Source organism: Xenopus laevis, chromosome 5S (genome assembly GCF_017654675.1).
Source record: "Xenopus laevis strain J_2021 chromosome 5S, Xenopus_laevis_v10.1, whole genome shotgun sequence".
NCBI lineage: Eukaryota > Metazoa > Chordata > Amphibia > Anura > Pipidae > Xenopus > Xenopus laevis.
The window spans coordinates 128,936,731-128,964,234 of record NC_054380.1 but is presented as its reverse complement, the minus strand read 5'-3'; the positions used below and the strand labels follow the sequence as shown (position 1 = coordinate 128,964,234).

General features: G+C 39.2%; 1 protein-coding gene across 4 annotated transcripts in view; it reads left to right on the top strand.

Moving 5' to 3' along the window:
* Positions 1 to 20,495, top strand: part of cyria.S (CYFIP related Rac1 interactor A S homeolog) — a 50,093-nt gene extending 29,598 nt beyond the window's left edge. For 3 of the 4 annotated variants that reach the window (XM_041564071.1, XM_018264616.2, NM_001096858.1), the window contains 9 exons: positions 7,899 to 8,020; positions 8,817 to 8,922; positions 12,300 to 12,436; positions 13,809 to 13,886; positions 15,809 to 15,925; positions 16,829 to 16,908; positions 18,344 to 18,470; positions 19,988 to 20,058; positions 20,153 to 20,495. In XM_041564071.1, the coding sequence (XP_041420005.1) occupies positions 7,899 to 8,020; positions 8,817 to 8,922; positions 12,300 to 12,436; positions 13,809 to 13,886; positions 15,809 to 15,925; positions 16,829 to 16,908; positions 18,344 to 18,470; positions 19,988 to 20,058; positions 20,153 to 20,216 (902 nt within the window). In that variant the 3' untranslated portion in view covers positions 20,217 to 20,495. The remainder of the gene's footprint in view (positions 1 to 7,898; positions 8,021 to 8,816; positions 8,923 to 12,299; positions 12,437 to 13,808; positions 13,887 to 15,808; positions 15,926 to 16,828; positions 16,909 to 18,343; positions 18,471 to 19,987; positions 20,059 to 20,152) is intronic. The other variant, XM_041564072.1, reaches the window with a different exon arrangement.
* Positions 20,496 to 27,504: the final 7,009 nt, after the last annotated feature.

Sequence of the window (27,504 nt, the reverse complement as noted above, 5' to 3'; positions counted from 1 at the left end):
TGGCTTGAATTTCTCCACTAACCTACTTAATGGTTTTTGTTTGCATGTTTTCAACTGGCAACAGTCTGGCCTTCACCTTTGCAATGTTTGGGTCACACTTTTAAGGGCCAACACTTCCAAAAGTCATAAAAGAACTTTATTCAACTTTTAAGAATGTTAATGTGGTCCCTTTGTGTCTTTCGCACCTCTTCATCATCTCTTTTTCACATACCTCTTCCTTCCAGACAGTGAGGGTTTGTAACCATGACTGGACCATACCACTATTCCCCTTAGGGGTGGGTGCTACCACCCGTTACAAGTGTTCAAGGGATGATGGATGAGTTATAGCGAAAGTTCACCGTAACAGTCATAGGAAAAGTTTGCATAACATTTTGTAGACCAAGAAAAATTACATTTGGGGGCCAATTTAAGAATACCTTGAATTTGAAATCTCTGCATCCTGATAATAATACCCCCACCTAAAGAAAAATAAAAAGCTTGGCAGGTTTTAGCTGCTGAGCTTTTTATTTATTTTTTTATTTTTTTAAAACTGCTCAGGTGGAAAAAAGGCGAGGTATTTGAATGAAAAAACCATATGAGAGTGTAGGAAGGGCTGCAACGCTTCTTTCATGGCAGTATTGGACACCACAGACTTCAAAGAAGCACCACCACTGATGGTCATAGTTGATCTAATATATTCTCTTAAAGTATCTGGAGAAAATATCAGCCAAGTCATGCAATGTCACCTCCACACATTGACCGTTTGTTGCACACAGTCATCTTTATCCATAATCTTTCATCAATAGCAGACACAAGATGAGCCCCCTTTTTCTCCCAAGTGGAGCACAGTTTCTCTATAACAATTCTAATTAGATCCATTGCAAATGTGAATCCATGATTGTTACAGATCAGTGCATGATGATGGCATGTATGTTAATATTAACACAAGTTGATTCTGTATTTACATTGAGAATGTTCTGATGTACTAATTTATTTTTGTTCCTGATGTAATTTTTCAAATCCCCTTGGATAAAAGGTTACTGCTTTCCAGTAGTTTGTGTGTGTGAGTAGCTGTGGCAGAAGTGGAGTTGGCACTAAAAGATCAAACACAAAGATCTCCATTTATAATCCCATTACTTGCCACGGGAAGTGCACAGAGTTGCCGTAAAATCATAGATGTGCCCTAGCGGGTTAGCAGCCACTCTCCGTGATTTCCATTGTTGACCTTTCAATGGGTTAGAAAGCACTACAAGAAAGTCTTCCTAGAAGCAAGACTTCACTGTCTAAATTGAAGTTTAACTTTTCTAGATAAATTCTATGGAAATCAAATGCCAAGGGCCCAAAATTAATTGTTTACAAATCCAGCCAGTTCATTGGACCCAAGGAGCATGCTCAGGCAGCGTAACATAGTTCTCTTTTGGACTTTTGGCCATGTCAGCTGAGATAGCTAATGAAACTGGGCAGCAAAGATGGAAGTCCAAGCTCTGAATGGGTCATTCAGTTTGTCCAAACCTGGTGTGAAGTTGCAGTGGTCACTTGCTTCTTGGACTACTTTGTCAGAGCTCTACTTGCCCTTTTAACTATGTTAAACTAAATATCAATTGACATCATAATATGCTTGTTGCATGACTGTTTCATTTGCATGCATACCACATAATATTGCACAACTCCCTATGTCTGATGTTATTAAATGAAATATGTTTGTGTATTTTTTTTCCCCTTTCCGTGTTCTCAGCCGTCCATACGGTATTATTGTTATACTGATTGTAATGAACAAGTGTGTTGTAAAAATCCTGTTCTAAAACATATACTTACATTTTTGGTGCTATTTCTACAAGATCCAACACTTAGGTCTTCTAAAAACTGTCACTTGTCATCATAATATTCTATCAAGGGTTCCACCTTTTGCAGAGTCTTATCAGCATGGATTGCCATATCCGCTTGGGCCTCGTTTAATCTTTAATAATACAGGTTTTAGGGAGGTTGTCAAATGAGTTAATCTTCCCCCACCCCCCAATATGCCCCTAACTTGTTACTCACCCCTCTGCGCAGGTCCAGTCCACGGAGTTCACAGGCGCCATCTTCTCCCAAGCGGTCTTCTTCCTGCTTTGACCGGTGTTTTTGGGGCATGCACAGTAGGAGCATTTCACCGGTACGGGATCTACTGCGCATGCACCAAAAGTCACAAAGTTTTCCGATTTCACTTCGTGACTTTTGGCGCATGCGCATTAGATACGTACCGGTGAAATGCTCCTACTGCGCATGCGCCAAAAACGCCGGTCAAAGCAGGAAGAAGACCGCTTGGGAGAAGATGGCATCTGTGAACTCCGTGGACTGGACCTGCGCAGACGGGGGGCATTTGCCTGGCGGGACAGGTAGGCCAGGAGGGAGGGGGGCAACACGGGGAGGGGGGAGGGTTTTTGCACCCAGGGAATTTCCTTCTCCTTTAACCCTCCCAGTCCCAACCTGATCTCATGGTTTTTGGGTAGTTCTAAATCATCCACCTGCGATCCCGCCTCTAATACAACTCCAGAATTGTTGAGGTATGAGTGGACATAGCCAAAGTGGGCAAGAAAGTGTAATGACATCACTGGGGAGGTGTGGTATGGACAGAACAAAAATGTAGTCTACTTTCTGCCCTCTACTTGCACCTGGAGTCCAAAAATCATTACAAACTTCAAGTGGGATGAATACACCCCTTTGTCTGTTTCTGCTCTGTCTGCATGGGAATGAATGCGCAGGCAGCACATCTACATAGTTCACTCTAGTTTCACTAGAGTCTACTGAAAGAAGCAGCAGATTGTTGGGGAACTGGTATAGCATTACTGAAGAAAACATTGAAACATTAGATTTGAAGAGCTTGATGTGCTTTCCTTAAACCAATATGCTCATTTCTGAAGGAGTCTTTTAGGGGTATGATGGCGTTCTTGGCCATATTCAGCCGAGGTGTTTGGCAGGGTCATCTGAGTGTTGTACTTGTCAAAATGCTTGAATTGTTCTCAGTGTAGCATAGACATCTCTGTTCCCCCTCCTCAAATGAAAACCATTTAGTTGACAGCTCTCGATATGCTTCATAAGGCTCCTTAGATGACCAAAGCCGCACTCACGTTACATGTGCAGGCCCAGATCTGCACACGTTCATACATAACAATGTAACCGTGTGTTTTGCTGGCGAAATAAACTTTCACATCGCGGCAAATTATTCTGCTCTGTCACTATTTATTCAGTACTTCCTTTAGAGCAGAATGGAATGTACAGTGCCGGGCCTGTTGCTAAATATTGTAATCAAGTATTTTCCAAAAGAAAGTTTTAATTTTTCTTCTGGTCCTTGGCATTAATGCTCAATTCATCATGGGTTAATCCTTTTCTGAAAAGAGTAGCTAAAAAGCAAATTAATATCTAATAGTTTTTTATAGAGAGAGAATGTACCCCTTTTTTAATACTTTAAAGAATGAGTAATTACTTTTAACAGCCCCAAAATAACATACCTTTCTCCCTGCATTCAGATTTATTTCTTTATCTATTACAGCCAGTTCAGCTGCAGCTCTTTTAGTTATTTCCTTGTCTATTTTTTTCTTTCTGAGAGCTCCCTCTCTCTCTCCAACTATTAGGCCATCAAAGAGATGCCTTCTGCACATGCCTGATTGATTTCCATTGGAGCAGAGGCAGTGCACATATACCCAGTAGGCACTTCTTTGAGGGCATAATAGGTGGAGCGTTGAAGAGAGGAGTGCTCAGAAAGCAAAATAGGGCAGAGCTTCATACTAGACGAGAAAGAAGCAAAAAGAGCTGCTTGTAATAGAGTATTTTGAGTTGATTTTTATCCTTTAAGGATAAGAAACGTTCTAAATACAATGACTTAAAATTTTTTGCATTTTTTCTGAACTAATCACGTTTATCTTCACTATCCCTCTCTCGGCATCCATTTCTCTTCATTTTGTTGGCTGTCAGATAGTCATTGACCGTTAGATCCAATGTATCTTATAGGAGGACTTCCTTTCCTAGCAGATGAATTAGAGCTCACTCAAATAACTGATGAAGCTTATATTATATTTTCACGATAGTTCCCCTTTAAGTTTTAATTAGCTGCAAAGATTTTATATTGCATTGCGTGGAGTACAATAAACTTTAAAAGGTACCCATCGCCCAAAAAAATTATTAAAAATTCGATTTTATCACATTAGTCAAGCAAACTGAACTTCAGTTACACTATATAAATTTTTTGAATCGTGTTTCCTTCAGTTTGGGAATTCATAATTATAACAAGCAGGCAGGAGTCATTTTGTGGACACTGTTATTAAGACAAGCCTTGTATCATCTCAGAATCTTGTTTGTGCACCAGAATGGGGGACCTGATGTCCATCCCCATGCCCTGGCTACACAAGCCTTGAAATCTAGGAAGTGCTGAATGGAAAGTGAAAGTAATTGTTTGCCCCGCCTCTATGTCTAAGTCATATTTGATTGACAGCTAAGATTTTTAAATGAGCTTACACCGGCTATGAATTTTCATGTTTAATTTGAAAATGACTTATACAGCTTTTTGTGTCTGGGTGACAGGTCCACTTTAACGGGATTATTTACTAAAATCTAAATTTTTCTGGAAAGGAAAAAAAAAGGAATTTTTTTTGTAGAAACTCGAATTTTTCGAGATTTATTATACCCCGAGGCTGCTAAAAGTCTGAATATGAAAATACTCCATCTCAAACCTGCTGAGGTCATGTAGAAGTCAATGGCAGATGTCCCTTTTTACAATTGGAAATATATAATATAAGGATCGCACACCCAATTTTTAAAAAAGCAAAAAGGTTATGACATCAAAAATTTATACACTTACATATTTGTACCAATAGTGGTCCAAGGCGTTTCGACCACGTGGGTGGTCTTTATCAGGGGCAAAATCCATAAATTACAGAAAATTGTAAAAAAGGTATAATTTTTTGATGTAATAAACTTTTTGCTTTTTTAAAAATTGGGTGTGCGATCCTTATATTATATATTTGTATTCAGTCTTAGGAGGCTTTGTTTGGGCGGTCTCCATAGGATATGCACCCCACAAATGATTATAGGGTGTGCGTCTTCCATATTGTATCTCTCCTTTTACAATTGGAAGATTTCAAAATCCGCACTGAGTTTTGTATCGGTAATCCGAAAATTGTGTGGTTTTTCAGGTAACAATTTGAAAAAAAAAATCTGAGTTTTCAGGTGTCAAATCCAAAACAATCGCACGTTTCAAATTATTTTATAGAGTCTTTTCCAGCACTCATTTTCAAATTATTTTATTGATAAATAAGATAAAATTGTGTATGGGAGTTTGCTCAAAGTTGTTTTAATAAAGTAATGAGAAAAATGTGGGTTTTATATCTGAAAACTGAGAAAAAATGTGAGAGAAAAACATAATTTTTAGCTGAGATTTAAATACAGCTCTCTTCTGAACCATTCAATAATCTTGATCATTGTGACATCACTAGACTCTGTTTCAGAACGGATGGCGTCCGTAACCACCATTTTTAAAAATGTATTCATGGGTTCTCTTTTTCCCTAGATATTACTTAGGTTTTGTTATGGGAAGCTGCATAGCTCTGACTATCCGCTCCATGGAGGATGACCTAAATGCATCCAACCAATGACAAGAGCAGCCATTATTTTAGAAAGTCACATCTGAATGATGGAATTAAAAAGTACAGGCAAGCAAGGGCATAAGAAGCACTTCATGGTGAGGGTGGTGGAAGACCGACTCTGCTCTAACTACAAAAATTAGATGAGTTTTCTGCCGTGTACTTTGAAGCTTCAGAGGTTCATCGTGGTTTCTCTTAAATGGTCACATCACGTTAGGCCTAAGTGCAAGGCCAGACAATTTTAAAAAAAGCTCCATTGGGCATAAATACGCCAATGAAACCATACACGACCGTCAACGTTTTTCATGCATTTTTTTAGCACATAGGTTTCTTTTCCCAACATGCACTTCTCATTGTTCTCGTTCCCCATGATTCCGCTGGCTAGAAATAGAAAAGCGAATTAGAAATAGAAAAGCTATTTAGAAATAAAAAAGTTATTTACATGCAAAATGGAGCAGGAATGATTGTCAATACGCAACGTAATTACGTCAGTGGCCTAATACGCCGCCAAAACGTATATGCATCATTTGTCTCGCAAGAATTTGGACGCCATATTTAAAATACGCTGCATATTTATGGAAAGTGTAGTCAAACTTGCAGATCCCATAGAGTCTATTGATGTGGTAGTTTCTTGATGTATTGGCATTTCTGCTGAAAGACGCCAAAACTGGCATCCCGTGGTGGATTTCAGCTTGCAAGCGACCTGTGAGAATTTCCTTAGTGTGTTTTCCATTAGTTTCAGTGGTATGGCGTTCTTACGTTGTGTTTTTACAAAATATGCATTAACTGCACTCTCTGGCCTTACCCTAAAAGTGGCCATAAGGTAAGACAGACGTAACTCTAATGCACAGATTCTCAAAACTCTGCGCATGCATACAACAAGTTGAGGAAAGCACACAATTTTGTACTTATCCTGACCCACACGTGTCACCCGCAAGTTACCCGCAAAACCTGCTTGTTGTGGGTAGAAGTTCCGGGTGCGTGTAAAGACGCGGTTCGACGGCTGTGCGGGTCGGGCTGCGGATCTTCTCAATAATGATTTTTACTCCTTTTTTCTGATCACGCCTACTTTCGATGATGCCACTTCCAGTTTACAATGACAGCACTTCCCGTTTTATGCCCTTTTTCTGGCCACGCCTACTTCAGATGATGTAACTTCCGGTTTACAATGACAGCACTTCCTGATTCTTGTCAGCGGGTCCGGGTTGCAGATAAGGTACTTGCGGGCAGGGTCGGGTAGCAGGTCCAAGCGGTTAAGAATGCGGGTACCATTAAACTCTTGTGCACACCGCTTTTTGAAGCACAGGAGCCACAGCATGAACAATTAGGACAATAAAAAAAATGGCTGTCTTGCTGTGGCCCCTGGTTTGGTCTCTGATTGGCCTGTACCTTAATGCCGTCCGTGTTTTTCAGATATAGGCTGATATTACATGAAGTCTATAATGAATAGCTGTATGGACTGTAATTCGCAGGTATTGCCACATATATAACACGTAAGTGAAAGTCACATAAAAACGCACTCCGCTGTGTTGGTAGTTTGTGTTGCCACTATTCAATAAACGAAATGAGTATCAGACAGAATGGTCTCAAGGTTGACTTAATGGAGAACTAAAGCCTAACTAAAGAAGTAGCTAGAAATTTTGTACATGATGTTTGGGCTACCGCAGCCCTTTAGCAGTACAGATCTGTGTCTCCAAAGATGCCCCAGTAGCTCCCCATCTTCTTTTCTGCTGATTCACTACACATGCTGTGTGCTGCTGTTACTTACTAAGCTTAGGGACCCACTTACAATAGACAGTACACATAGATTAGAAATGTCACAATATAAGACTGATTAGTAATTAATACAGATAATTACTACATGGCAGCACAGAAACCAGTGCAATTAGCATCAGAATTTAATAATCAGCAAACCTGCAGCATCCGCTTATATTACAGGGGAAGCTCATTTTCTGCTGGATAATTAGTGACGAGCCCTAAGCTTAGCTTCTCAACAGCCAATCAGAGCCCACTGAGCATGTGAGTGTCACAGACACTTTCCAAGATGGTGACCCCCTGTGACAAGTTTGAAGTCCTGGATCATTGCTGCTATTGACAAGCTGAAACTTTAGCCTCGTGCAATAAGTTCACTATATAAAATTTATTTTAAGGGTTTAGTTCTCCTTTAAAATGTGATTTTTAGAATTTATTTTACCGTAAAAAAAAGTTTTTGCAATCTTCTCCTGGCATAGTGACGTCATTCAATCTTCAGGCTGTTTAGTATTATTTTATGTGTATTCCTATAACTCTTGGTTTTGTTTTCAGATGCTCAGCCGACTGATGGGGAAAGGGAAGTGTGGAACCAAGTTAATGCAGTTTTGCAGGATTCAGAGAGCATTCTGTCAGATCTTCAAGCCTATAAGGGAGCTGGACAAGAGATAAGAGATGTATGACTTTAATCGACACATACAGTCAAGGACATACTGCTCATGTTCCAGTTTATTTTCAGAGTGGGGGGGTTATTTCTTAATAATCCGTCTGGATATATGAAAAGTAGGGATGCATCGAAAACAGGATTTGGTTTGAGATTCGGACGAATCCTTCTGCCCAGCCAAACTGAATCTGAATCCTAATTTGCATGTGCAAATTATGGGTCGGGGGGAATCACGTGACTTTTTGTCACACAACAAGGAAGTAAAAAATGTATTCTTCTTCCGAATTGGATATGCAAATTCGAATTTGGTTCGGTATTCGGCCGAATCTTTTTCGAAGGATTCGGGGGTTGGGCCGAATCCAAAATAGTGGATTCGGTGTATCCCTATTTAAAAGCATTGAGTGTGTGTATATACCTTGTAGTAGTGAGTGTTCTATTGAAATGCTATTCTACCGTACTGTAAAGTTAAGTACAATAAGTCGCTTCTGATTAGGCCATGTTCAGAAAAGCCATTAAATTTACCCTATAAAATTGAAAAAGAATTAAAAATGAACTGCATGTTTATTTAAAAAAAAACAAAAAACCCTGTCAATTCTATATATAAAGCTGTATGTCTACGGAAATGCACATGGCAGCTCCTATATTTTATACTACCCTTGGTCTCTGATACAAAAGAAACCCCATAAGAGGAAGAACCTTGGTAGAAACCAACTTTGTAAAATTCTATGATGAAGATAAAAAGCTCAAAATTTCGACTTGTGCAATTTGGCATCCATCCATCTAGACTTTTTTTTTTTTCTTTCTTGTAGGCTATACAAAATCCCAACGATATCCACCTTCAAGAAAAAGCCTGGAATTCTGTGTGTCCTCTGGTTGTGAGGCTGAAGCGCTTCTATGAATTTTCTTTAAGACTTGGTAAGATGTCAGTCTCGCCCCCTTCCAGGCTTGCCGTGGCTTGGACCGCTTTGGAAATTGCCGCTACAGTATATATGATATTTTTTAACTAGTTTTTGTAGTGACTTATTGTTATTGCTATTCCATCCACTGCTCATTCTGACTACTTTATTAAAGAATACATAAACCTTTAAAAGAAGTTAATGTAAAATTGATTAGAGTGCTATTCTATGCACTTTCGTCATTTACATTTATTATTTATTTTCTTTTTATTCCAAGATATTAAAGGAGAAGGAAAGGCTAAAGTTAAGTAAGTTTTATCAGAAAGGTCTATATAAATACACCAGCAATCAATCTAAAGTAATGCTGCTCTGAGTCCTCTGTCAAAAAAAACCACCATTTCTTTCCTTCTATTGTGTACTCATGGGCTTCTGTATCAGACTTCCTGTTTTCAGCATAAACCTCCAGGGCTAGGGCTTGAGCATGCTCAGTTTGCACCTCTCTCCCCCTCCCTGCTGTAATCTGAGCCAAGAGCTATGAGTGACCAGGGAAACTCAGGCAGGAAGTGATGTCACACCAAGAAAATATGGCAGCTGCTATCCTAAACAAACAAAGAGAGCTTCTAGAGCTGTCAAGTATGATAAAGCATTTTGCAGAATAAATAGTGTCATAGCTTGCACTATTGTGGCTAATCTATTGACAATAAACTGCTTTGCTAGCTTTCCTTCTCCTTTAAAGGATCCATGTGCTGTTAATATGAATAAATTTTGTTACAACAGCGCCGCCTGCTGGTCAGTTTCCCACCAGTCTGACCACCAAGTAGTCAATGAAGTTGTCAGGAGAAAGAAAGAGTTCTTCAGCTTAGGAAAGATTTGAGAAAGGTTTCTAATTTTTTTCCTAAGCAGATGAACATCAGAGCAGCCTCTTTCTTTCTCCTGACAACTTCCTTGACTACTTGGTGGTCAGACTGGTGGGAAACTGACCAGCACGCGGCACTGTTGTAACAAAATTCATCCATATTAACAGCACATGTATCCCTTAGTATCTTGGGATGAAAATAAAATAAAAAATGAATGTAAATGACAAAAGTGCTTAGAATAAGAACCCTCATCAAGTTTACATTCACACTTTAAAGGTTTACTTATCCTTTAAACCGTTGCAAAGTAATCAGCCGTAAAGAAGAATCATTGTACAGGTATGGGATCTGTTATCCGGAAACCGATTATCCAGAAAGCTCAGAGTTACGGAAAAGGCCGTCTCCCATGAGGGTAAATTTACTAAAGGGCGAAGTGACTAATGCGGGCGAAAATTTGCCAGCGTGACGTCATTTTGGTACTTCGCCGATTTACTAACGGCCGCTGGCGTAACTTCATTAGCGAAGGAGATAGACTCTACCGGTACTTTGCTCCCTAACGCCAGACAAATTTGCCCTCTGGCGAATGGACGTAACTACGCAAATTCACTAAGATGCGCATTTTACTGAACGTTGCCTCTTGCGCCGGACTTGCCTTCGCCACCTCAGACCAGGCGAAGTGCAATAGAGTAGATTGGGGTTCCTAATAAAATAGTTGAAATTTTCCGAAAAGTCCCAAAAAAACGCTAGCGTCTTTTCCTTTTTCAGGGTGATAGGCTGCAAAAGAGTGTAAATTTCCTAACATAAGGCACATAAACTAAACACTGGGCTCATGTGTAGAGCAATATACCAACTCTTATTTTATTTTATTAAGGTTCCCTGGACTTGTGTAGTGTAATGTATTTGCTGCAACATATACGTCCATTCAACTTTAACTTCCCGCCGTATGCAAATTAGCCAATGCTACCGCAACTTCGCTTTGCTTGCCGCAGTAACGCTAGCACAACTTTGCCAGCGTTCGGCGCCCTGGATGCAACTTCGGATTTTAGTGAATTAGTGTTGTCCTGGCGAATCTACGCCTGGCAAAGTATTGCACTGTGAGCGAAGCCGTCGCTGGCGAATTTTCGGAGGTTGGTGAATTTGCCCCATAGACTCAATTTTATCCAAGTAATCCAATTTTTTTTTTTTAAATGATTTCCTTTTTCTCTATGATAATAAAAAAGTAGCTTGTACTTGATCCCAACTAAGATATAATTAATGCTTATTGAAAGCAAAATCAGCCTATTGTGTTTATGTAATGTTTACACAATTTTCCAGAAGACTTAAGGTATGAAAGGAAAGATCCATTATCCACAAAGCCCCCAGCTCACAAGCATTCTGGATAGCAGGTTCCATACCTGTAATAAGCAAGGTTTTTGTCTTTCCTATGGATGCCTCGAATTCCAGATTCAAATACATCCTAGCCTTTTTTAGTTGACTTCCGATTTGGCCAAATTCAGGTTCCCGGCCGAACTATGTAGCTTTGATTACAGGAATCAATGATTTTATTGCACATGTTGCGACACTGCTGCATTGTTTCAATGGTACATATAGTGAGATGAAGAGTAGCTAAGGACAGATTCTGTACAGATTGCCAGTACAGTAAGCAACACAGTGTAACGAGCATGTTTAAATTAAATTACAGAACGATGCAGATCAAAAATGCAATATTTAAAACATCTTTCAAAAGAAATTTGAAATGCAGCATCTTTAAAGGGATACGGTCATAGGGGAAAAAAAATTTTCAAAATGAATCAGTTAATAGTGCTGCTCAAGCAGAATTCTGCACTGAAATCCATTTCTCAAAAGAGCACACCGATTTTTTTATATTCAATTTTGAAGTCTGAACGGGGCTAGGCATATTGTCAATTTCCCAGCTGCCCCAAGTCATGTGACTTGTGCTCTGATAAACTTCAATCACTCTTTACTGCTGCACTGCAAGTTGGAGTGATATCACTCCCCTCCCTTTCCCCCCCAAGCAGCCAAACAAAAGAACAATGGGAAGGTAACCAGATAGCAGCTCCCTAACACAAGATAACAGCTGCCTGGTAGGTCTAAGAACAACACTCAATAGTAAAAACCCATGTCCCACTGAGACACATTCAGTTACATTGAGAAGGAAAAACAGCAGTCTGCCAGAAAGCATTTCTCTCCTAAAGTGCAGGCACAAGTCACATGACATGGGGTAGCTGGGAAATTGACAAAATGTCTAGCCCCATGTCAGATTTTAAAATTGAATCTAAAAAAATCGGTTTGCTCTTTTGAGAAATGGATTTCAGTGCAGAATTCTGCTGGAGCAGCACTATTAACTGATGCGTTTTGAAAAAAACATGTTTTCTGATGACAGGGTCCCTTTAAATGGGGTTCCTTCCTGCATCTATCTGTTATGCCTTTATACTATTAAATAGATAAATATTTGTTAGAAATACCCACTTTTATGTAGGATGCTGGCACTTATAACCCGATTTTTTGTATGTGTGTCCTGATTTTGTGCCTGTCCCTGCAGAGAAAGCTTTGCAGAGTTTGTTGGAGTCCCTGACCTTTCCGCCTTACGCTCCTACACAGCATCTAGAGCGAGAGCAAGCCCTTGCCAAAGAGTTTGCAGAAATTTTACATTTCACCTTGCGTTTTGATGAGCTTAAGGTATGTATAATAAAGTACTTAACTTGCGTCACTGTGTTAAAAGGAGAAGGAAAGGTCTTTTTACTTGACAAATATATAAGTACTGCTAGAGAAAGCCTACTCAAAAGGTTACGCTAGACATGTAGCATACAATAGTCATTAATATATATATATATATATATATATATATATATATATATATATATATATATATATATATATATATATATATATATATATATATATATATATATATATTTTACACAAAAGCTATGAATACCTTGTAAATTATATCCTTATAAATGGTGAGTTCTGATGTCATCAGTTATAAATGGTGAGTTCTGATGTCATTTCTGTCACCTGACTCACTGAAATTTGTGTATTATAATAAATAAAGTACCCCCAATTGCAAAAATATGAGGATATTACAAGTTACCTCGGAGTTCCATGACCTGCATGGTCATGAAACTCCTTTTTAACTTATAATATCCTTATATTTTACAGGAGGGGGTACTTTATTCACTATATAACCAACTTATTTAGGTGTAGCTCCTGTATCAGTAGCGTTTATTTAGAACATTATTTACACTTACATGGCAGGAGTTCTGTGAAATCAAGGGCTAGCTGGTTCTTCGTACCCGAGGAAAGAAAGGAACAATGTTAGTCCTCCATACTTCGGATGGTAGTGATCATTAAAAAGAAACGCTAATATCAAAAAAAAAAAATTTATAAGAGAATTTTAAAAGAAACATTTAAGGCTGTTGTGCTCTTTCATACCTTTAGGTTTTACATATTCCAATCTCCCTATCCACCATGCTTTCTTTGGAACAAAATTTTACCCCAGTCTCCTCCCCGTGGGCGTCTTTTTGCTGCTTCAAGTAAGGTATTAAGAACCAATTAGCCCTTGATTTCACGGAACTCCTGCCATGTAAGCATTTTGTTTCTCTTCAGCTGGGTCTTTTTACTTGGAGGTGCCAAAAGTTAGGCACCTCCAAGAGGTCGCAACCCCAGGCCGGTGCTCCTGTTAGGACAAAACTGCACCAGTCCAGGATTCTTCCAGTGAGCGATTGGTTTCGAGCTTCTTCTCGCGGATGCACAGTAGAGTGAACAGTCGAACCAACAAAAAAAGCTATTTCGCTGTACTGTGCATGCGTCTGCCCTGGGAAATTTGAAGAAAGAAGGCGCAGGAAAACTATCGATCCGTGGTGCCCGCTGGAATAACCCCGGGCTTCTGCAGTTTTCTCCTGATAGGAGCACCGGCCAGGGGTTTCAGGTAAGTAAATGCCATCACTTGGATGTGCCTAACTTTTGGCACCCCCAAGTAAAAATACCTTTCCTTCTCCTTTAACTGGTTTGTAAAGAAATTTCACAAGTCATTTGTTTCCTGGTTTAGATGAGAAATCCAGCAATTCAAAATGACTTCAGTTACTACAGGAGGACAATAAGTCGTAACAGGATAAACAACATGCATGTGAGTATGGAGGGCACCTTGCTAGGAACCTTCCCACCTTTATCACATAATCTTAAAGACCAGTAGTTGCATATACTGTACATGGTGGCAAAGAAAAATTGACCATTTAGAATTGGAAAATTCATGGTGTTGATTTATTATATTTACTAAAAAGAGTTCTTATTGTTGTTGTTGTTAAAGGAATTGTTCAGTGTAAAAATAAAAACTGGGTAAATAGATAGCCTGTGCAAAATAAAAAAAATGTTTCTAATATAGTTAGTTAGCAAAAAATGTAATGTATAAAGGCTGGAGTGATTTGATGTATAACAAGTCAGTCAGGACACTACTTCCTGCTTTTCAGCTCTCTTGGTTTATACTGACTGGTAACCCTGGCTACCAGGCAGTAACCAATCAGAGACTTGAGGGGGGGGCACATGGGTCATAACTGTTGCTTTGAATCTGAGCTGAATGCTGAGGATCAATTACAAACTCACTGAACAGAAATGTACCATGTGGCCCCCCTTCAAGTCGCTGCCTAACTCAGAGTTAGAGAGCTGAAAAGCAGGAAGGATTCTGGCTGTTTTATTAGACATCCAGTCACTCCAGCCTTTATATATTACATTTTTGCCTAACTAACTATATTAGAAACATTTTTTATTTTGCACAGCCTATGTATTTATCCAGTTTTTCATTTCACACTGAACTATTCCTTTAAGACCCTATATCGCCCAGTGTCCTCAAATAAATATTATCAGGGCATGCATGCAGCTAAACCAGCAGCTTCAGGTTTTTAACTTAATCAATTTAATGCCCACTATGGAACTGCTTTTTGGTAGGCTATTGTTTCTTCTACTTAATGTTAAGGATGCACCGAATCCACTATTTTGGATTTGGCCGAACCCCGAATCCTTTGACAATTATTTGGCCGAATCCTAATTTGCATATGCAAATTAGGGATGGGAAGGGCAAAAATTTTTTACTTTTGTGACAAAAAGTCACGCGATTTCCCTTCCTGTCCCTGATTTGCATATGCAAATTAGGATTTGGTTCTGCCGGGCAGAAGGATTCAGTTGAATCCTGCTGAAAAAGGCAGAATCCTGGATTCTGTGCGTCCCATCTTAATGTAACTGAAGGTGCCGCAGTGGAACCTGGATTTTTACTATTGAGTGCTGTTCTAAGATCTACCAGGCAGCTGTTATCTTGTGTTAGGGAGCTGCTATCTGGTTACCTTCCCATTGTTCTGTTGTTAGGCTGCTCGGTAGGGAAAGGGGGCATGCATATAACTCAAATTTGCAGTACAGCAGTAAAGAGTGACTAAAGTTTATCAGAGCACATGATTGGGGGCTCCTAGGAAACTGACAATATGTCGAGCCCAAAGACAGATTTCAAAATTGAATATAAAAAAAAATCAGTTTTCTCTTTTGAAAAATGGATTTCAGGGCAGAATTCTGCTGGAGCAGCACTATTAACTGATGTGTTTTGGGGAAAAAAATATTTTCCCATAACAGTATCCCTTTAATTTGAATCTGTTCGGTAACACTTTGGAGCATATTTATTATTGAAGAGTGAAATGCCAACGTTCTCTGTTTATTTCTATGGGATTTTAAGATACCGGTTTATCAAACGGGAAACTTGCAGTGGTTTCTGGGAAAGCTCATTTTTCTAGTCCATATAAATGTATGAAGAATAGCTTGTTGAAAGGCCTCAAAATGTGAAAAATGAAAGATGGGGTCAAAACTGAGCTGATTTATTACCTGTGATCATTTTAAACTCCTTATAGCTTTGTATTCTTGTGTCCTGCTGATACGTCCTTTATCAACGAGGCACTATCTGGGGCATGGATCATTACTAGTCAGATGAACTTGTTGCATTAAAGTGTTATCCACAATGTTGTGATGTTTGGTAAATAGATATGCTGATATCAATTTTTCTCTCGTCAATAGCTAGACATTGAGAACAACGTCAACAATGAAATGGCCAACAGAATGTCCCTGTTTTATGCAGAAGCCACACCAATGCTAAAGACTTTGAGTAATGCCACAACAAGCTTTGTCTCCGATGTGAGTGTTTTTTAAATTGAATTGTACCATAGAAAGGGCAGGGAAATAACCAGTGTTAAACCACGTCTGAGCAATGATATGGCTTGACCAGAATCTATCCAAAAAGAGTATTAGAATCTTCATAACACAAGTTTAAAGGAGAAGGCTAAAATGAAGTGAGCTTTATCAGAAAGGTCTCTATAAATTAGGGATGCACCGAAGCCAGGATTCTATTCGGGCATATGCAAATTAGGGGCCGGAGGGAAATTGGTTGGCTTTTTGTCACAAAAAAAGGAAGTAAAAATGTTTTCCCCTTTCCATCCATAATTTGCATATGCAAATTAGGATTCGGTTCGATATTCGGCAGAATCTTTCGCAAAAGATTCGCGGGTTTGACTGAATCCAAAAAAAATTGGATTTGGTGCATCCCTAATATAAATACACCAGTAAACCCTCAGTAATGCTGAGGGTCCGTCAAAGAAAAAGAAAAAAACAGCATTTCTTTCCTTCTATTGTGTACACATGGGCTTCTGTATCAGACTTCCTGCCTCCATCTTAAACCTCCTTGCCCCGGGCGTGAGCATGCTGAATTTGCTCCTCTCCCCCCCCCCCCCGCTGTAATCTGAGCCCAAAGCTATGAGTGAGCAGGGAGAGGCTCAGTCAGGAAGTGATGTCACACCAAGCTAATATGGCAGCTGCTATCCTAAACAAACAGAGAGCTTCTAGAGCCGTTTAGTCAGCTATGGTAAAGTATTCTGCAGAATAAATATAGTGTTATAGTTTGCACTGTTGTGGCTAATCTATTGGCAATAAACTGCCTCTGTGGCTTTCCTTCTCCTTTAACAAATGTATCTGCTGGAATAGACACAGCAGCAAAATTTCTTTTTTATGTGCTTCATGGAACTTTTCTCTCCTTTTCTATAGAACAAAACGTTACCCATTGAAAATACAACAGACTGCTTAAGTACAATGGCCAGTGTATGTAAGGTCATGCTGGAAACACCGTAAGTGAGCGGGTAGTGAGCACTGATTGGATATTTGTGTGTGTGTATCTGTAACTTCAAATATCCGTTTTCGACTCCCAACAGAAACAGAAACAAATTTTTTTTTTTTTTAAACTGTCCCCTGTATGAAATAATGGAAATCAAACGGGTCTTCTCTTTTAAACAGATGATCAATAAATGCAACATGTTCATTTGCTGCTGCGTATTGCTAGACCTAAAGCAAATATCTGATTGGTTGCTTAGCTTTCCTGAACTTGGAGAAAAGTTTATATCTGTTATCACTCATTCCCTTGGCTTGTACCTTTCTGTTGTATTTAAAGGGATAGTGACACTTTTCCACATGTATCAGGGACATGCTACTATCACTTTAAAGGGATTCTGTCATGATTTATACGGTGTAGTTTTTATTTCTAAATTACTATGTTTATACTGATATAATTCACTCTACCATGTAAAATTTCATTCCTAACCTAACAAGTGAATTTTTGTAGTTGTAATATTGGTGTGTAGGTGCATCTCAGGTCATTTTTCCTGGTCATGTGCTTTCAGAAAGAGCCAACACTTTAGGATGGAACTGCTTTCAGACAGGCTATTGTTTCTCCTACTCAATGTAACTGAAGAGTCTCAGTGGGACATGGATTTTTACTACTGATATCACTCATTAAAATTTTGAAAAACGGTTTTCATTTTTGCTGTGACAGTATCCCTTTAATACAGGGGTCCGCAACCACTGGGCTGTGGCCCAGTACCGGGCAGCGTACAGCCTTCAACTGGACCACCGAGCCTAGGGGACAATTAACACAGTGCGCTCCAGAATTGGACGCCGGCACTCCAGAATGGGATGTCAGTGCTCCTGAAGGCGTCAATTAATGCAGTGCGCTCCAGAATTGGACAACAGTGCTCCAGAATTGGTCGTGTGCGCTCCAGAATTGGACGCCGACCCCCTCCCCCGGTCCACTGGCCCCCGGGCCAAAAAAGGTTGGGGACCCCTGCTTTAATAGACTATCCAACTGCCTCCATACAGACCATTATTACGAATTTGCCTGCTTGGTGAGCCAGGGTCCCATCTGTTGAGGGCAAATGTAAGCATTGCCCTAGCCTTTGAGGACTTTGCACTGCCCGTGTAGGGGCTGAGATTGCCCTGTGTGTTTCAGCAGGCGGATTTTAGCCCCCCCCCCCTCCATGTGGCACTAGCCTTAGTGTTACTATTGTTATTATTCATGTATTCAAAGTGGAAATAGTGGGTAGCATGGTGCAGCCCAATGCTTCTAATCCATTCCTTAATATTTTTTACTTTCTCAGCAGAGGGTAAAATGAAAAGAAATCTGAATGATGCTTTTTAAGTCAATCACAACCTAGCGAATACTGGACAACTCGTTCTACATAGTGTTGTTAAGACGATCATTTTAGAGCTTGCCGTGTATTTTACCCACAGAGAGTACAGCAGCCGATTCACCAGTGAAGACACGCTCATGTTCTGTATGAGAGTCATGGTCGGAGTTATCATCCTGTATGATCACGTGCATCCTGTGGGTGCTTTCTGCAAGACGTCGAAGATTGATGTAAGAATCAATTTATAATTAACAAATGAAGGGTCATTTATTTAATAGATGCAGGGCAAGGGCCAAAGTCGCAGATTTATTTCATTTTGTGCCTCTTTGCTCCAAATCTAAGCTCAGAACCCTGCATGTCCCCAAATGAATACAGCACCGCCTGCATTCAGCACTGATGTATTTATTAGCGGAAGGGTTAAGGGTCACTAGGGGTGTCACATAGGTGTCCTGTTCAGATGCACAACACTGCTCTCTGCACCTCTGCAGCCAGACCCCAGTCTGTTGTACTTTTGTGAATGAGCAGTAAGCAGTATTTTGCACCCCTTAGTGCTCTTACACTTCTGTCCAGGGGTCTATATAAATGATGCACTTCATAAATAAATTGATGTAACTTAAAATGGGTAATAAAAAGTAAAAACAGTTGCCAAATTTAGGAGAACAGAAAAAATTAAATCATTGTGCACAGCTGCACACCCCTCTTAACAATACATCTGCCCTGCACAATATTTCTTATTTCAAATGTTTCATGTGAAAATACCATTTAAAAAAGTTCTCTTCCTGTTCTCAAAAAAAGGCGATAGGGTGACTTCAGCTGTGCCAGACCCTACGTGCGCGCTCCACTTCACCTCCCAACATCAAACCGGAAGAACAGGAAGATAACTTTTTTTTTTTTTTTAATGGTATTTTCACATAAAGCATTTAAAATAAGAAATATTGTGCTGGGCAGATGTATTGTTAGAGGGGTATAGAATGGATTTTGAAATTAATCATTTTTAGTGTTAAAGTTTCTTTAAAGGGGAACTATGGCAAAAAATTAAAATGTAATATACGCTTCTGCATACTGAAATAAGAAATACAATCAGTTAAATATTCAGCATCATTTCTGAAATAATCAAGGTTATATTCACTATTCCTCTCTCAGCATCTGTTTCTCTTTATTCTCTCTTCATGCAGCAGTTGGGTGTCAGATATTCATTGACAGTTCGATCCAATTTATCTTATAGGGGGGCTCCCTTTCCTAGCAGATGTATTAGAGCTCACTCAAATAACTGATTCCAGTACAAAATTACTGCCTTTTGCACAAATTCTGCATGTAGAGAGACATGATGTCTGCTGATTTTAATAGAGTGAGCTCTAATACATCTTCTAGGCAAAATAAGCCCCCTAAAAGATATATTGGATCTAACTGTCAATAAATATCTGACACCCAACTTCAAATAAAGAAAACAGATGCTGAGAGAGGGATAGTGAACAAAAAACTGGATTATTTCAGAAATGATACATAATTTGTAATTGATTGTATTTAGAAAGTTTCTTATTTCAGAATGATGAAGCTTACATTTTAATTTTCACGATAGGGTAAGGGAACTATTTTCCTTTGGGTTCATGTCACAGATATACCTCAGGGCTTTGCTCTCCCCTTCCCCGATATCTGGTCATGTAAATGTGCAAGGTACATTTTTGGTAATGTTTCAGTCTCTGATGAGGCTCCGCTGATTTTTTTTTTTGTGTGGCGTTTCTCTTAGATGAAGGGGTGTATAAAGGTTCTGAAGGAGCAGCCACCCGATTCTGTGGAAGGGCTGTTAAATGCTCTCAGGTATACCCTCTGCCATTTGTGTATCTTACCTTACACTCTTTTTTTTAATTTAATGCTGATTGTTTACTTATTGCATATTTTATTACAATTCTAGGTTTACAACAAAACACCTGAATGACGAATCCACTTCAAAACAGATCCGAGCTATGCTTCAGTAAAATCCTATGATTGAAGAGGATTCTTTTACTGACCTCAGAAGATGTATATGTTTACATAATTTAATACAGATTGATGTTAATACTTATGTGTAGTAAATAGCCATTACCTACATGTCACTGAAACCTCTCGCTGTATCTGTCTCCTTAACGGATTCTGCACAACCTGCGCTGACACTCCATTACTATGTGATTCTCGAGATGAACAATGACTGTGTATATATTTTTCCTTTTTTTTTTTAATCAAAGTGCTTAACAATATTTAAAAAGAATGTCTTGATTGATTGTATCTGCTGTTTTATTCCATGTTGGTTTGTCAAATATTTGCAGTTTGGCACTTGGTTATTTTGATCTGTTACATTGCCGTCTGTCTTCTGGGGGCTTTTATGGGGCAGGTTAAAAGATCAAATACAAGTTTATTCAGCTTGAAAAATACATTTTATAGCATTTAAAATTAGGGGGGCATTAGAAACAGGGTTTTTTCCCTGAGCTAGCTGTGGAAATGCTGAGCACCTGGTTTCTGTTGCTGACCTTCATATTATACTAGACAAGCCTCTAACTAGAGCTTCCTACTAATGATGTGCGGGTCTTGGCGATATCCGCGGGTGCGGGTTGAGCTCTTCTTCTGCTCTCCCCACCCGCCACCTTAAAATTCAGACTTCCGGGTTCTTCTTTATATAGATGATGTGCCTGCTCGCCCCACCCCTTTTATGACTTCATCAGCGGGCAGGTCTATAAAAGGAAGTCGGGCTAGGGTGGGTGCTGGTCGAGGAAATCCTGACCCGCACATCACTACTTCCTACATCAGGTACAACCATAGTTGGCTCTGGAATGGCTTTGTGGTTGCATTTCACACACGGCATTATAGTCCCTGTGCTTTCAAGGAGACCCACTTAAAGGAGAAGGAAGGGTCTTTTAACTTGGAGGTGCCAAAAGTTAGGCACTCCCAAGTGATCACATGTACTTACCTGAAAGCACAGGCCGGTGCTCCTATTAGTAGGAAACTGCACCGGCCCAGGATTCTTCCAGCGTGCACCACAGAGCAGTCGTCTTCTGGCTTATTTCTTTCTCGTGGCTGCGCATGCACAGAAGCGTGAAAAACCGTACTTGTACAAAAATGTTGGCTATTTTGTTCTACTGCCCATGTGTCTGCCCCAGGAAATCTTAAAGGAGAAAAAACCCCCGTTCAAAAATCCCCTTCCGTCCATTGGCCCTCCTCACGGCTTTCTCCCTTCTTAGTAACTTAGTGGAAAAAGTTTCCCTGTCATGTACCTTGGCATAATCATGCAGAGTGTAGCTCTCCGGCGCCATATTCTGTATATCTTCTGGCTCCTCGCGGAAGTGACCACCGCCACGGAGCTTTATCGTGCAATCACAGTTGGGACCATTCTGGCATTCGTGCCTACAGCGCATGCGCGGACAGCTCCAAAGATTGCCGAAGGAAAAGAAGAGTAAAAAGAAGAGCTACTCTGCATGAATTTGCCAAGGTACATGACAGGGACACTTTTTCCACTATGTTACTAAGGAGGGAGGAAGCAGTGAGGGGGCCAATGGACGGATGGGGATTTTTGATTAATGGGGGGTTTAGTTCTTCTTTAAAATAGAAGATGCCGGAAGACGATCGATCCATGGTGCTTGCTGGAAGAATCCTGGGCCGGTGCAGTTTTCTTCTAATAGGTTCTGCCTGAAAAGACCATCTGAAGCACTGCACCCCGTGCTCCAATGGCTTTAGTTTGAGGACCCCATAGTCTGCAAGGCCTTGTTCTCTACTGTTGGCACTGACTGGCTCAGACAGGCCTTCTACTGTGTCTTTCACAAGACACAGTTGATAATGAGACCACAATCAAAGCCTTAAGTGTAAATTTGACTTTTCTTTTAGCTCCTGAAAATGTTCACATTCGTTTGTAAATGTTACCCATGACAATTTTATAGATAGCCGTTCATATTTTACACTTTGGGGCATATTTTATAAAGGTGTGTAAAAAAATGATTTTGCTTCTCGAAAATTGTATAAACTTTGTTGATTTGTACAGCGCAGCAGCATACATCACAATTACGGTAGAGCCCCCCCCCATTTTTTATATTGGAAACCAGAATAAAATGGTGTAAAATCCAGAAAAATTTAAAATCAAGGAAATGTATTATGCATTCGATATTGGTGGGACCACAAAAAAAATATGGTGTAAAATGAGGGAAAACTTTAAATCTGGTTATTTAAAATTGAGGTTATCTGTAGAAATTAGGGATGCACCAAATCCAGGATTTGGTTATGGATTCGGCCTTTTTCATCAGGATTCGACCAAATCCTTCTGTCCGGCGAATCCAAATCCTAATTTCTATATGCAAATTAGGGGCAGGGAGGGAAATGGCGTGACTTTTTGTCACAAAACAAGGAAGTAAAAACAGTTTTCACCTTCCCACCCCTAAATTGCATATTTCTCGAAGGATTTGGGGGTTCAGCTAAATCCAAATTGTGAATTCGGTGCATCCCTAGTAGAAATAAGTGAAATCAACTGGACGTGTTGTGTTTTTGTTTGTTTTTTTTTTTCTTGAAAAACACAAAACAAAAAAGCCACAGCAAGTCCAGTTGATTTCGCTTATTTCTACAGATATACCATGACTTGGATGAATGAGAATCACAAACATAAAACATAAAATTTGGTTGTCTGAACACTTGAGATTCTTCTGAAAGCAAATCTTGATTTACCAATGTCAGCATTCCGGTGTCTATGTGGGATGTATTCCCATGCCCCTCCTTTTGTTTTGTTTTTTCAACTCACCTTTGTGCACATGCCCCTCAGTGTTCCTTTAAAGGGGAACTATCGCAAAAATGAAAATATAATATAAGCTTCGTCATACTGAAATAAGAATCTTTGTCAGATATTCATTGACAGTTAGATCCAATATATCTTATATGTTAGCTCCTTTTGCCTAGAAGATGTATTAGAGCTCACTCTATTAAAATCACCAGACATCTTGTCTCTCTACATGCAGAATTTGTGCAAAAGGCAGTTATTTTGTTAGATTTTGTTTGTACTGGAATCAGTTGTTTGAGTTAGTTCCAATACATCTTTTTGGCAAAAGGAGCCCCCTATAAGATATATTGGATCTAACTGTCAATGAAAATCTGACACCCAACTGCTGCATGAAGACCAAATGATGAGAAACAGATGATGAGAGAGGAGTAGTGAAGATAAACTTGATTATTTCAGAAACAGTACACAATTATTAATTGATTGTATTTAAAAAAACTTCTTATTTCAATGTGATGAAGCTTATATTAAATTTTCATTTTCAAGATAGTTCCCCTTTAAAGTCTTGAGGTGTTAAGGAGGTTGGTGCTTGAACCCTTGAGTAATGAGTTGGTCATTGCGGTTTGCCAGGAATGTGCCTGTAGCTTTAAAGGTTTTGTTTTGTACATTTTCTTAGCTTTTGTTCAAGATGGTGATGGGAGGATTGGCTTTTTATGCGCTCTTGGATACCGGTTTGTATTGTTTCTTAATTCTCTATTCCCTCATGGCCAGTTTTGTGTGAGAGATATATAAATATATAAAAGAAATATGCACACATTAAATGGGGATATATATGTTAAAGGTTAGACTGATGTTATGGATCAGTGCTGCTAACAGACGTTTGCTTGTTTGGAATCATGTATTCCGTGTCACTGCATGCATTAACCCTCCGTATATAGAGACATTAGCACAGATACAGTAGTTCAGGCTATAATTAACAAGAACATTATGGAGACACCTATTGGTTTTCCGTTCCACATCAATGTATTTGTAAAAGTCTCCAATCGTTGCTGCTGTACAGCTAATACCTCTGATAGTGGTCTTCATTCTTTTAAAAAGTTTTTGATTTGTTTACCTTCTTTCCAGCTTTCAAATAGGGGTCACTGACCCCCAGCAGCTAAAAAAAAACTATTGCCTACGAGGCTGCATTTATTTTATTATTGTTACGTATTACCTATATTTTTATTCTGGCCCTCGCCTAATTCATATATCAGTCTCTTATCAGACTACTCCCTGGTTGCTAGGGTAATTTGGACTCTAGCACCCAGATGGCTACCAACTATAGCTATAAACTGGAGAACTGCTGAACAAAAAGTGAAATAATTAAAAAAAAAAAAAAAAGTGAAACATGGAAACCAATTTGCAAATTCTCAGAATAAAACTGTATACATCATACTAAAAGTTAACTCAAAGGTGGACAACTGTGTTAAGAGCATTATATACAGATGCAGCAGACTTTGTCATCAATGTGTCTCAGCATTCTTATGGTCGTTCATATTCATATATGGTTTTAAAGGGCATGTAAAGTTTAAAATATAATAAGACTAGAAATGCTGTATTTTGTATACTAAATATAAACATGAACTTTCTGCACCACAAGCCTAATCAAATAAATAATTTATGCTTTCAAAGTTGGCTACAGGGGGTCACCATCTTGTAACTTTGTTAAACATCTTTGCAAGACTAAGACTGTGCACATGCTCAGTGTGGTCTGGGCTGCTTAGGGATCGTCATAAACAAAGCTGCTTGAGTTCTGCATGGCTGGGAAGTAAGGCGGCTCCCCCTGCTGTTCATAAGTATGATTGTTTCCCTGCTCAGCAGTTAGGGACTGTCTGACAATTCCTATCCACAGCAGTAAATGAAGGGAGAATTTCACTGCATACAGTCAGGTTTCTTATAAAAACAGTACACATTTTTTAATCAAAGTATATTGGAGATAGGTTGCTTTTTCATTAAAGAAAGTAAAATTGGATTTCATTTTTGGCCTTTACATGATCTTTAACTGTTTTTGAGTGGCCGCCTGTGTAATGAATTCAATAAAAGTTCTTGAAAATGTTATGTAAGCATTTGACACACAAGGTACCTGATACTCTACAGTGTGTGTGGGGGGGCTAGAGATGGCCAATGCAGGGAAAACTGCTAAAAATCCAACTGTCTTAATGGCTAAAAACGCTCAATGTGACACCACTTCAGGTCGGCGCAACAAACTGCAGGGAGAGAAAATTTTGTGGCTTTGCCAAGGTGGGTCCGGGTTAGGCTTGGGGAAGTTGGGAGCGGGTTTTAAAAAACAGACCTGTGCAGTTCTCTTCCAAGAGGTGGGTAAAAGCATGTCAATGCTACATATTCTCTTTTTTAGTTTTTAGAGAGCTGTTCTTAGTAGCCATACCATTGTGAGATGAATGTTGTGTGTTTTCTAAGGCCTCCTCATAAATTCTCACTGTTCCTTCATAGCTGTTCAGCCAATGACACTGATCGTCTGCCTTAAGGATATCATGCTCTTTTAATGTCTTGAGAAAAATTGCCGTGCGTGACCACTGAAGACAAGTTGCCACCCTACTTCTGAAATTTTTATTGTTTTCCATTGCTTTGTACTGCATTAAGTGTTTTTGTGATTGCACTGATGGAAACGATTGTGATAATACCGAACTCTTGACCACTTTTTTTTTTTTGTCAATGTGCATATTGCTTTCTTATTAAAAAAAAAAAAAATCAAGGAAAAAATGTACAATTATTCACGTTGAGGTGTTATCTGAAATGCATCACTGTATATATAACTTTATAGATTTACCTGTAATTCCCAAAATGCTGATATAAAGAAAGGAACACAACTGCTGTGATGTGATATATGCAACAAGACACAATAGGATAAGGTAAAGCACAGTAATCCTTCCAGATTAATATTCCAATTGTATCTACTGATAAGTATCAGGTGCTTAAATGTCTTCAAAAATCTGTTTTATGTTCTACAGAAGCTTCAGCTAATGTGCATGGAGAAAGAAACAGATTGACCTGATCCCTTGTGAAATATTCAATGTCTTTCTGAGCTGAACATGGTCTGTGTTCCAGGGGACATATATTGTCTTTTTGGTTTCAAAAGTATGTAGGTTGTTGACAAGTCCTCTCATTTTATGGATCTGTGGCCTCTACTCAAGGTTTATCAAGTTAGATGAAGCTCTGTTTTAGAAAACCACAGATTATCCGTTGAATTTAGATTTCACAGGCCTTTGCCTGGGTTGTTATTGGACATTATCTTGATCCACAGTATTAATTTGGCTTTGTGGTTGGGATCATTGTCTTATTGAATGATGAAACAAGTTCTCTTATAGTGTTCCTCTCATTTTGTACCATCCATTGATCATTTTCTTTAATACGATGTCTAGTTCCTGATTTGTGCTTCCGCCACTGTGCTTGGTCAAGCATACCAAGTATTTATTGTTCAGCACAATGAGAGAATTGGTCAAGGGTCTAAATACATGTCAAGGCACTGTGTATATAGTCTTGTTCTGTATGGCACATACAGGCATGGTTGCTTCTACTGAGGTTTATTTCCTGTTAAAGAGATACTGAAACTTGTATGTTTGCATTTGAAAGTTCTGTAGCAATTGCTTTCAAGATAGCTCTTCTCTAGCCACTATAAACATGCGACAATCACACCAAATGGAGCCAATTCATAAGACAGAGTGAGACTATCCTTCAAACAGTGTCCGGCCAATTGGACTTCTGCACTGTGGCACCGCCTGGGATGCGTTGTCTGTATGGTAGGCAGTTATGCCATGACCCAGCAAAGAAAACATTAAAACTGTCCATCAACATTTATTATTGTTTAGGAAAAATGTCAAAAACCAAGTTGTTGCTGGGAGAAACCTATTGGTATATCCTCTTTTTGCAAAGAGTAAACAAATTCAGGAGTTTTGAAGCCACCAATCATGAGGACCTGAATCCAATGTTGTGTAGGACCTCCCATCCCAAACCCTTTCAGTTGTGTCACTCCATGTATCAATATGCACAGAGGAAGGGTGGAGAGAAGGTGATTTCCAGTTGAGGAGCATGCCTTCAATCTAGGTAATGGACTCTTCTAAAATAAAGAACATTTTCAGGATAGTAGAAGCTCTTACACCTCCCATGCTTTGCCTAGAGATATCATGTCTGTTAGATTCATACGTTTATTTATTTTTCATAGTTTAAATTAACATTATCTAATGTAAAAATGCATCCTTTATTTACGAATTAAAAATTATGAAGGGCACAATTGCAATGTACACCCATAATTGGCCTACATGTGTGATTGGTCAGAAAAGAGTGACTGCTGCTTTCAGCCGATATGAAGTTCCAGAATAAACCCAAGCTGGAACCAGAGTACTTTATGACAAAACACTTTGTCAGTATTAAGAACATATTTAGATATATTATTGGATTGTTTCTGGATGTAAAAACCCTAAGTAATGCAAAGCATGAGCGCATAATATGCCAGGGCTGTTGCAATGATCTTGCCTGGATTG